At 32.4% G+C, this 11,551-nt stretch overlaps 1 protein-coding gene across 1 annotated transcript in view; it reads right to left on the bottom strand.

The window, feature by feature from the left end:
* Window positions 1–5,403: 5,403 nt before the first annotated feature.
* The window catches only part of LOC114328167 (juvenile hormone esterase), a 114,852-nt gene continuing 108,704 nt past the window's right edge, over window positions 5,404–11,551 (bottom strand). Inside the window, exons 10-11 of the mRNA XM_050648177.1 lie at window positions 9,311–9,452; window positions 5,404–5,638 (exon numbers count right to left, since the gene is read on the bottom strand). Coding sequence (XP_050504134.1) covers window positions 5,455–5,638; window positions 9,311–9,452 — 326 coding nt within the window. The 3' untranslated portion in view covers window positions 5,404–5,454. The remainder of the gene's footprint in view (window positions 5,639–9,310; window positions 9,453–11,551) is intronic.

The following is an 11,551-nucleotide window of genomic DNA, read 5'->3' as shown; positions in this document are numbered from 1 at the left end:
ACATGTATCTCGATTCGCTTCTTTTTTTTCTGGTCTTTTCTGTGGCTACAAACGCTTCACCTTCTAGCAGCTACCTATAAGCGTTGCCACCAGTGCTACAATATAGCATATATCTAAAATATGTGAACAAATATATACGGCAATGGGTCCGCATGACCTGTCTTAGGTGCCAACATTTGGAGGCTTTGGGAATAATAATCAAACATTTTCGCACATATTTTTACGGCATTGGTACATCAATGAGTCTAAAATTGTATAAGCAACGCATATTTTCGGTTTTGGTAAATTGAGACCATAAAGGCTTGAACGTATATATATGGCGGCAGGGAATACAGACCCACTTTTTCAAAAACATGTATATGCAGCGTTGGGACAGAAAGGGTTAACGTACATAAAATCGACGGATACCACACTTTTCACGTCATAGGTGGCATTTCTTGTATTGCACCAAAACATGCAATAGCTCTTAACCAATCCATTCCTCGGCTAAAAACTAAAGCCACACCTGAGGTTTATGGAAGTCAGATAGCTGTTCAACTAATACATTTTGAAAGGACAAAACCTCAAGGTTTATCAGAAATCAAGATCCGAAGGGAATGTTCACACCAACTGAAACCGGTTACTCCGTCTGTGCCTGATCTTCTGTGGCTCTAAGAGAAAAGCAGAGAAATTCTCGGTATTTTAGGATGGAATGGATTCAAGGAAGCTGTGAGAAGAGATACACCATATTCATATTATGAACTAACATTTATTATTTGTACAGAAAACTAGGAGAAATTTATCAAATGACAGTATTCTAAATTCTAATAAAAACTAAAGTTTTGGAAAGTCAAAGTTGGTTTTGCCGAGACCGTTAAAAATTGGCTATTTTCAACTTCCACTTTAGACCGAACCGTTCGTCTGAAAAAAAAGTAAATAGTGATATTTGTAGATAATTTTAAGTACTATAATTTCTGTTGAGAGACTATTTACTAAAAGTTAATAGTTTTCGAGATTTGAGCAAAAAAGCGGAAAAAAGCTGAAATTTCTCGCTTTTTTCGCGATTTACTCAATGTTCCGTCACGAAATTTTGTCCGCAAACCTCATATTCGGATTCAGCAGCCCAAAATCCATATATAATAAAAGAAATCAGAACTACTCCAAAACCTTCCCACTAGGGAGCTCCTAGAGTACAAATTCACTGAATCATATCTCTAAAACCGGTTTGATATTCGCCTAGCTTATCTCCCGTAGCAATATGAGCAGTATCTTATTACAGGTTTCCAACGGACCAATAATTCTGTAGTAGATACTCATGACAATATATTATTAATAAAGCATTGTTCCAATTTTTGGACAAATGATTCTCTTACCATTTTTATTGTTAATAAAACTGTACACCTCTTTTTGAAACACTTCACTCCCATTTTTAGCACTTCTGCTATTATTATATCATTTCCTGTAAGATAATTGTCAGTGTTCTCTCTATTTTACGGGTCTAATGGTCATAAAATGCATTTTCCATATATCCAAAACTGCTTCTTTTTTATAGTAATCGGTTCGTCTAATCGTTTTGTATAATATGTATATACAGAGTGGGCCAAAGAACACAGTCCACCTCGATATTTGGCAGTATTTATTAGATTTTAAGAAAATGACGAAACAGGTCGATTTTGATCTGAGGGGGACACATTTTTACGGTACATACATTTGTCATTTGTCAACCCCCTCCCTTGCAATTCAGTAATATAAACATATTAATATAATTATTTTTACCCTAATAACACAAAACATTCCAGGAATGTTCCTAGAAGGTACACACAGGACATTGAAAACATTCCTGGAATGTCCCCAAAAGCACACGAACGTCCCTGGAAAGTCCCAGGAAAGTGCTGTGTCAGCATTTTAAACATTCCTTGAATGTATTGTTGGAACATTCCATGAATGTCTACGAATGTTCTTTGAACATTCACAGTATATTGTTTAGACTGAATGTCTTGTTGAAACATTCCATGAATGTTCTTAGGACATTCAAAATATATTTTTTAGACATTCTCTGAAATATATCGTCAGTGATGTGACAATATCTCCTATATGTTTTTTCATGAGTTTTGCAGGAGACGAAAAACATTTTTTACGGTCACCTCCTATTTTCATACGTAAGTTTTGACTTGTTTTGTAGTAAATATATAGTTGAATTTACTACAAAAAAAATCAAAAAATATATGAAAACACGAGGTGGCCCAAACAAGTTTTTTATCTCCTACAAAATTCATGAAAAAGCAGATAGGAGATATTGTCACATCACCGACGATATACCAGAAGTACAGTAGGAAAAATGAAAGAATACCCATGAACGAACATATAAAACACGCTGTATTTTCCTGTCACCGTGTCACACAAAAAACTGGTCAGCACAAGTACATGTAATAATTATTGTTACTTGCACTGGACAATTTTTTTTGTGACACGGTGACAGGAAAACACAGCGTGTTTTATATGTTCATTCATGGGTATTCTTTCATTTTCTGACTGTATATGTAGCCATACCAAATAATACATCCTTGATAAATATAAACATTTTTATTGCACAAAAGCTTGTCATATATTTTTTCCATAATTATCACTATGATGACAATTCATTGTATTGAATTGTTCATTAGAATTACAATCTGGTCATAACTCTGACCAATGAGCAATTTTAATTTAACCTAAATTACTACTGTTCCTTAAAATGAAGAACTTACCCATAGCGTCTCTTATCTAATTTAACAGGCACACAAGCACTATGCTTTGCTTTTCTAACCGCACTATTCTAACATACACATGCACACAAGCATTATGCTCTGCTTTTCACTATCACTCAAACTAGTTCAAAAGGCTTTGTCCTCTTCAATCTTCTAGTTTGCCCAGTAGTATCCAGGAGCTGGATTTCCTCAATATTCTTGTAGGTACTTACGAAGTTGTTGCTTGTGACTTCCAACTTTACTCCAACTTTAAAAACAAATCCAGCTGTAAAATATTTATGTGCCTGAAGGCTTTTGTATGCTTTCATCTATAATATCTATAATAGTAATTTGGTGGAATGCACTTTATGGTAAAATCCAATTCTGACTGAATGGATCTAAATCCCCAATTATTTTCAGCTTCAATAAATATCTAAAACAATAAAAGGAATAATGTTATTGCTTGCAAAATTCATCAATATTGATAAATGTCAGAGAAAAATGAACATTGATAAAAATTGTTTGCCCTACCTTTCTCCAAACATCTGGTGTCTCCAATAATAATTTCGGTAAATAATTTGCAGTGTGGTAAAGTTTATAAAGTTCACAAAATACAGCAAACGAAATCCAAATGAATCCAAAATATGACGATAAACAGTGAAATGATGAAATGAAATTATATTACAAACATAACCTCTGTAACCTGTATGCCATGCCAACCAGAACAGAACCAGAAGTCACGTGGTTTGGATTGCCTAAATACATATACACGCGCAGCAAATTTTAAAATGAATGCAAATTGAATAGTAAATGGCCTCTCTTAAAATATAGGACATTGGTAGTATGTTCATAGAATGTCTTGTGGTAACATTCCACGAATAACTTAATCAGATATTCACCGAATGTTCCTTGAATGTCCAGTACATTCAAACATTAATAGAATTTTGATAGTACATTCCTGGAATGTTTTGTGTTGTTAGGGTACAGAGTATCCGAGAAAAAAATATTTTAATTAAATTAATTGACACAAAAAGAAGAATGTATGTAATTTATTTAATTCAAAATACATTCTACTACTGTCACAAAATAGAAAAAAAAATGCTTCATTTCCTTAAAATCTAATAAATACTGCCAAATATCGAGGTGGACTGTTTTCTTTGGCCCACTCTGTATACAAATTATGATATCCGTTTTTAGTTTGTAAGTTTTTAGCAGGAAGTAGTAACTTTTCGGGATTTATTTCATCTCTTTGCTGTACTTCCTTTTCGATTTTTTTTGTTTTATTTTTTTTTGGTCTACATATTCTTCCATTTTCAACAAAAACTTTTCGTTAATAAATTCGCAAAAGTGTGTGTGTTATTGCGTTGCCGCTCCTGCAATACTCAGATCAGATGTATCGATGGATTCTTATGTAGTTTTTTCTCCTGAATCCAAATCTGAAAACGACATTTTGATATATCTAACCGTCTTCGAGATAATCGCCCTCAAAGTCTAAAATGTGACGTCACAATCCATTTATTTTCTTCCGACACCCTACACCTCAGCTGAAATCGTTGATAGTAAGTAGGCTAGTTTTTAAATCTTGATTTGTTAAGCAAAGCACAGGTTATTTACATTATTTGAGTTTGACACTTCGTGAATGTCAAACTAGATTTTAAATTAAATATTAATAAAATATCAATGACATTTGATAGTGAATTTAATTAGGTATTATATAAAATAAATAAGATGTACAAAAATACAATTTGTGAATATTTTAAAAGCAATAATTTATTAACCGCTTTAAAAAGGTTTATACGAGTGTACGCCCTTCCCTTTGATGATAAATGGACTGTTCCATTCGTTATGAAATGAAAATTGTTATTATAGTCGGTTCGCTAAACTCGACAAAATTGGCTAGTGATTTTAGTAGGTAATTTTTTTGTTGTTTGCGAATTTTGCCAAAATTGGCAAAATTACTAATTATTTAGTACTTATTAACTATTTAGTAATTATTTTTTTTTGCCAAATTGGCAAAATTATTGACTAAAATCACTAGCCAGTTGTGTCTGAGTTTAGCGAACCGACTACATGAAATAATATTGTTTGGAATAAAAAATTATGGTCTGATATGTGCAATTACATCCTTCTAATGGAAAAAAATATTTGAAGATTTTTCTCAAATTATGGATACCAATAACATTTATATTTATAACTCTTTTATTTTAAATTTGACGAAGAAAAGTTATTCTTCATAAAAAGCTCTTCGTGATCTAAGATTTATGATGTAACCATCATATATAAAATTTTATTAATTTTATACGAGGTATACAAAAAATATGAATTTCGATCAAGGGTAAAGTGCCTTTATAGTTCATAACATTTAAATTAGAATGATATAATTGCACATTAAAACATAATTATTAATTCTAAATACCTTTTCATAATAGCAATTTTCCATATTATGAATTTAAATACGTAAATGAACAAAGTTTTCGTTATGATAATGCTCGCATTTTCAGCTTGTTTACTCTGTACTCCCTGTTCGTTGGTTTAGGATATCATATTTAGTTGATACTATCATTTGTCATAGCTATCGCTTCTTTTGTACTGTGTCACATTTATTCTGTGCCTAGTTCTTTGCATTGTGGCTTAAGAAATTACCCTTCCGTAAAATTATCCAATGGCCACACTTCAACCACACGCTAAACAATAAAAGTATTAATTAAACAAACATGTATTAATTGTTAACAATATATTAGACATTATGTTAACCAAAAGAAACGTAAGGTGGTTCCATATATTTCTCGATAATCGGCTTAACGTATCTGTAGACTCTCGGATTTTCTCTCACCTCAAAGGTAGAATTTATATTTAAATAGGTCAATGAATCTGGATTCGACATTGGCCACGTTACGTTGAGGAGAAGTGGATCCGCTTTAGGGGTTGGGTTGCTAAAATATAAATTAAGATGTGTCTCATTAAGTGGAAATGAATAGAAAAAAATAATATGCAAGGAAACATCCATAAACTACGTCGCAGAAAAGGGGTAAGGGGTACTTTGCTTATTACGACGGTATCCGACATGGGGGAGGGGGTATGAGTTCACATCCGACGTCCTTTGATATATTTAAAGTAGCTGTCTAAATATAATTTTTTTATTAGCTTCTACCAGAGGGCAGCATTATTAAAAGTATCAGATAGGTAATGATACAAAAAGGTAAACCTTCAATACTACTTACCTATGGGCCATTCCTTGAACATACGTTTAATCCATTTGGATTACTTCAACAACGAATATTTTACTGTGCAACATAAGAAGTACGAAAGTAAATGGCGCTAATAATTATTCCAATAAACAACAATGTAATTTGCAATTTACTTTCGTTCTTCTTATTTTGCACAGTAAAATATTCGTTGTCGAAGTAATCCAAAACAGGCGAATGTTCGTGGAATAGGGTATATATAATATTATAAGTATTATAAAATATGCCAATATAAATTACCGTACCCTATATAGCCTATTTTAGAATTAAAAAGAATTATACAGAGTGATTCATTAAGATTGTCCAATCTTTGAGATGTAGATCCTAGACTCAAAATATTAAGATTTAACCCAAATCATTTAAATAAAATGTGGCTCGTTACTGACTTACAGGGTGTTTTATTTAAAAATTTAATAAATATTTTTACCCAGGGCTTTAAAACTATTTGACATATCCTTGTCATACTTGGCAGAAAATATAGGTACTGTACATCCTACTAAATTATGATAAATAAACTTTTCTGTCTACTACCAGAGGCGTACGACAGGGGAAAGTGAATTATACTTTAAAATACCCTTCCCAAATTCTACGCCACTGGCGAAATTGCTATTTTAGCACAATATTTTGATTTTCCAATAGTTTCTATGTAAGTAATATACTCTTCATTCGTAATGTTAAAGTCATTAGTTTTCGAGATATTTGAAGATGAAAATGAAACGGCATAGCATTTTGATTAATGTATTGTGCTCCTTCATTTTTAACTTTAAATATCTCGAAAACTAATGATTTTATCGGTATGGATGAAGAGTATATTATTTGCATAGAAAGTATTGGAGAATCAAAAAATTGCAATAAAATAGTAATTCCGCCAGTGGCGTAGAATGTGGGAAGGGTCAACCATTCACTTTCCCCTGTCGTACGCCTCTGGTACTAGCCAGAAAGTTTTGTTTAACATATTTTAGTAGATTGTACAGTATTTACACTATCTGCTAAGTATGATAAGAATATGTCAAATACTTTTAAAATACTGGATACAAATAGTTAATATTTGTGTAATAGGGATGTTTGATTTAAAAATTTAAAAATTATTTGTACCCAGTACTTTAAAAGTATTTAAAATTGCCGTATCACACTTGCCAAAAAGTGTAGGTAATGCACACCTTATTAATTTATGTTAAATAAACGTTTCTGGCTATTACCAGGGGCATACAGGGGAAAATGAATAGTTGAACTTTCCTAAATTCTACACCACTGATGGAATTGCCATTACAGCATAATTTTTAGATTCTCCAATACTTTCTATGCAAATAATATACTTTTCAGATAAAAAAGGGGTTCAAGGCAGGTTTTGTTTATATTCGATTCAGAGTTGGACTACCATCTCCATATAGCAACTATTTCAGCATCCTTATGCATCATCAGTGAAGTTTATGCAGTCAAAACTCTGAAGGGAATATAAACATTCTGCCTCTTTTAAGGCAAACCATCGCGATGCAATGAACCCACCTTTTGAGACGCAATCTATCGACATCTCTCGTATTACGAGGAAAATAACGAAAAGCCCCAGATACAAAGTTTACTACTTTTTAAACAAATTAGAATAATTGAAATAAAAATATAATAAACAATATTTTAAATCTAAGATTTTCGTTAATTAACTGCTTTCTGGCTGCATCCCATATCTCCGGATTTTACAATATATAATCACGTAGAGACGACGAAAATAGGAGAAAGCAAATAGAGGACACTTAGGCCACGCATCTACCTTCTCTTCGTCTAGGAAAAGGACCGAAAGACAGTTTCTAAATACTCAAAAACTGAGTAAAATGAAAAAGATAAAAAAGGGTTCAAGGCAGGTTTTATTTATATTCGATTCAGAGTTGGACTACCATATCCATATAGCAACTATTTCAGCATCCTTATGCATCATCAGTGAAGTTTATGCAGTCAAAACTCTGAAGGGAATATAAACATTCTGCCACTTTTAAGGCAAACCATCGCGATGCAATGAACCCACCTTTTGAGACGCAATCTAGCGACATCTCTCGTATTACGAGGAAAACAACGAAAAGCCCCAGATACAACGTTTACTACTTTTTAAACAATTAGAATAATTGAAATAAAAATATAATAAACAATATTTTAAATCTAAGACTTTTCGTTAATAAACTGCTTTCTGGCTGCATCCCATATCTCCGGATTTTACAATATATAATCACGTAGAGACGACGAAAATATACTTTTCATTCGTATCGATAAAATCATTAGCTTTCGAGATATTTGAAGTTAAAAATGAAGGGGCACAATACATTAATCAAAATAACTGTAAAGTTTCATTTTAAACTTCAAATATCTCGAAAACTGATGATCTTAACTTTACGAATGAAGAGTATATTATTTACATAGAAAGTATTGGAAAATCGAAATATTGTGCTAAAATAGCAATTTCGTCAATGGCGTAGAATTTGGGAAGGGTAAACCATGCACTGTCCCCTGTCGTACGCATCTGGTAGTAGCAAGAAACGTTTGTTTATCATAATTTAGTAGGGTGTAGGGCAGCTACACTTTCTGCAAAGTATGACAAGAATATGTCAAATAGTTTTAAAGTACTGGGTAAAAATGGTTAATAAATTTTTACATAGAACACCCTGTAACTCAGTAATGAGGCACATTTTATATAAGTGATTTGGGTTAAATCTTAATATTTTGAGGTCTAAAATCTACAACTCAGAGATTGGACATTTTTAATGAATCACCCTGTATAAGATACTTTATCGCATACTGTTCATTTCGCTTTTATCGGTCACAACCTTAAATAATATTACTATTAGCACTTTTGTGCAGAATAACAAAAAATAAAATATTGTTGTTAGTGTTTAAGCAAACGCTTCTATACAAAACAACATTTGGAAGCAATAAATGAAATGTTGGTTCATTTATTTACTGAATACTATATCTGAGATAATTCTAAAAAACGAATAGATATAAAATATTGTTTTATTTAGTTAGCGCAATGTATGTATACTTAATAAAACAAATGACATCGAAATCAAAACAAAAGAAGTATCAAGATATGATGCAGTTAAGAAAGCATACGAACTCCGGTAAAAGTGGTGTCTTTTGTCAAAATAAAGGTTATTAGTTGTGTAGTGAATTTTATAAATACAGTTTGAGAATTAACTTTACAAAATCCAGAAATAATATTAATTTTAAAAAAATCACTAAATGAGTTGCAATTGCGACACGTCAATATGGGGGGGGGGGTGTCAACTCTAAATGATGCATTACGGCGGAAAGGGGGAAGGGTATTCAAAAGTTCAAAAATTTTACGACGTAGTTTATGGATGTTCCCCAACTTACTAGTATTTGATAAAGTTGGTCCAAAGTGTTAAAAATCGGCGCATCATCAGTCGATCTTCTTCGGGAAATTGATTAATATCACTATTATTTAGAAATTCCCACCAATAGTGGAGATCTTCCATGTGTCCAACTCTTTCAGCTCCTGCAAATTCCATATTTTATAATTTTGCTTTAGATAACAACATATTACTTATATTTATTATAGTTAAATATCGATATTAGTTTTGTTTGTACATTATTTATCTTAAAACCCTGCCTAGCATAATAATTATCCGTCATGGAAATAACAAGAAATACTTTAGTGAAAGTTGAAGTGTTATCTGAATAGGGTTACCATAATTTATTAAGGCCAAATCCGGACAGGGGTAGTCCAAGGGGTTGTAGAAAATGTAAAATGTGAATTTGACTGTGTTGCTACCTCTACATTGTACATATATGCGAAATGCTTAGTCCGTACTGGGCCCAGGGATAGGAAGTTCTTCTTCTGTTCTTCTTTCATACTTTTCAGAAGACATAATTTTTCTCAAAAGTGGCTTGTTATTTTTTATTTTGTCATGGAATTCGGAACATGACATTACAGAATTTGCTTTAATATTGAGAAGCTCTTTTACAACAGGCAGATAAAATCTTCCTGTTTCAGCCGTCCACATAAAATTCATCATCGAAAAGATACATTCAGTAGGAGCCGAAGTACCAAGCAGACAAAAGATGAACTGTATTATTGTAAAAATATTCGTAAAGGAAACGTTGCTTTTAGAAAATGCTTCAAATATTTCTTGCCATTTGTCATAAGTGTTTGGGGTTTCTTCTTTAGGTAGTAAAGTCCATTTATGTTTCAGCTTTTTTATATCTTGGAGAAGTGACAAGCGGTCATCAAATAATTCATCCACATTGACAGAATTCGGTACAACGCTGACTATAGTTAAAGCGCTCTCTTCCATCTCTTTCCAGGTACGATCGACGATCACCTTGTAGCCTTAACCATTTGATTTAGCGCAGAATGAAATTTCCCACCGTCGGGCCAAGTTTTTTCCATTTTTTTTTAGTAAAGAAAAAAATCCGGACATTTCTCATATCCGGACGCCAATCCGGACATGTTTTTTAAATCCGGACTGTCCGGACCAAATCCGGACGTATGGTAACCCTATATCTGAAGGAGGATTAGAATAGCGTGGACAAACAAAAAACAGACACGAACGTATTGGACAGATCGTATTTCGAGAAATGGGCAAAGAATACGAGATAATAAATATAATAAAAACAAGAAGGTTATAATATAGTCAAAGAGCTAGTGAACCCTCCGACTAACGGTCGTCCTGTAAGGCTAGAAATTTTTCTAGTGATAATTCATAGCACAACAAGGCTAAAAACCATGACCTGGCAGGCCTCAGTGGTGCACGTGTATCTACCAGGTGAATCGAAAAGTGTAAATTTAGGGGGTAAAATAAACTTTCTCCTGTAAGGTTTAAATTTAAGTATGTGTTTGAGTAAGTCATTCAGAAAAAATGTGTACAATTACAGGCGATTCTGAAGAGCATAAGACCTTGCCAGGCGAGGGGAAAGATTAGGGGTTCTTCCTAAAATTATTCTTTTTGCATCGAACAATTTTTTTTTTAGGTTTTCTGAATCATTTCAAACAGAAAACGTCTTTAGTGATTTTTCTTTACGTCTCTAGTAAGTTAATAGTTTTTGTTATATGTATAAGCGATTGAAAATTTTGAAAATTGCGAAATCGGCCATTTTTAACCCTAAATCGGACATTTATCTAAAAATTTCAATGTTGCCAAAATACGTAGATATCCTTTAAACATTGATTGATGAAATCCCGAAGAGTTTTTTGCAATAAAATATCGAAAACCCCTTTGTTTTTTTAATTGCTAATCAAGCAGGTGCGACATTGTAGTATAAGTGAGGACGTTTGAGTTTGCATAAATTCATTATCTCGAGAATGGGCAAATTTCAAGAGAAATCCTCAGACAAGTCGATTTTTATTTTTAAATTAGGACTTTTTGGCATATATATAATACTAGTGACGTCATCCACCTGAGCGTGATGACGTAATCGATGATTTTTTTAAATGAGAGTAGGGGTTGTGTGATAGCTCATTTGAAAGATTATTGAATTTTCTATTCACTAATATAAACATTAACATAATTATTTATACAGGGTGTACAAAATTTTTTTTTTTATTAAATTAACTTTGATTAAATTTGACAAATAAAAGAAAAAAATTTTTTTTAC

Source organism: Diabrotica virgifera, chromosome 1, assembly GCF_917563875.1.
Source record: "Diabrotica virgifera virgifera chromosome 1, PGI_DIABVI_V3a".
Classification (NCBI taxonomy): domain Eukaryota; kingdom Metazoa; phylum Arthropoda; class Insecta; order Coleoptera; family Chrysomelidae; genus Diabrotica; species Diabrotica virgifera.
Note: the sequence above shows the minus strand (reverse complement) of the source record. Positions and strands in the feature narration are given on the sequence as shown.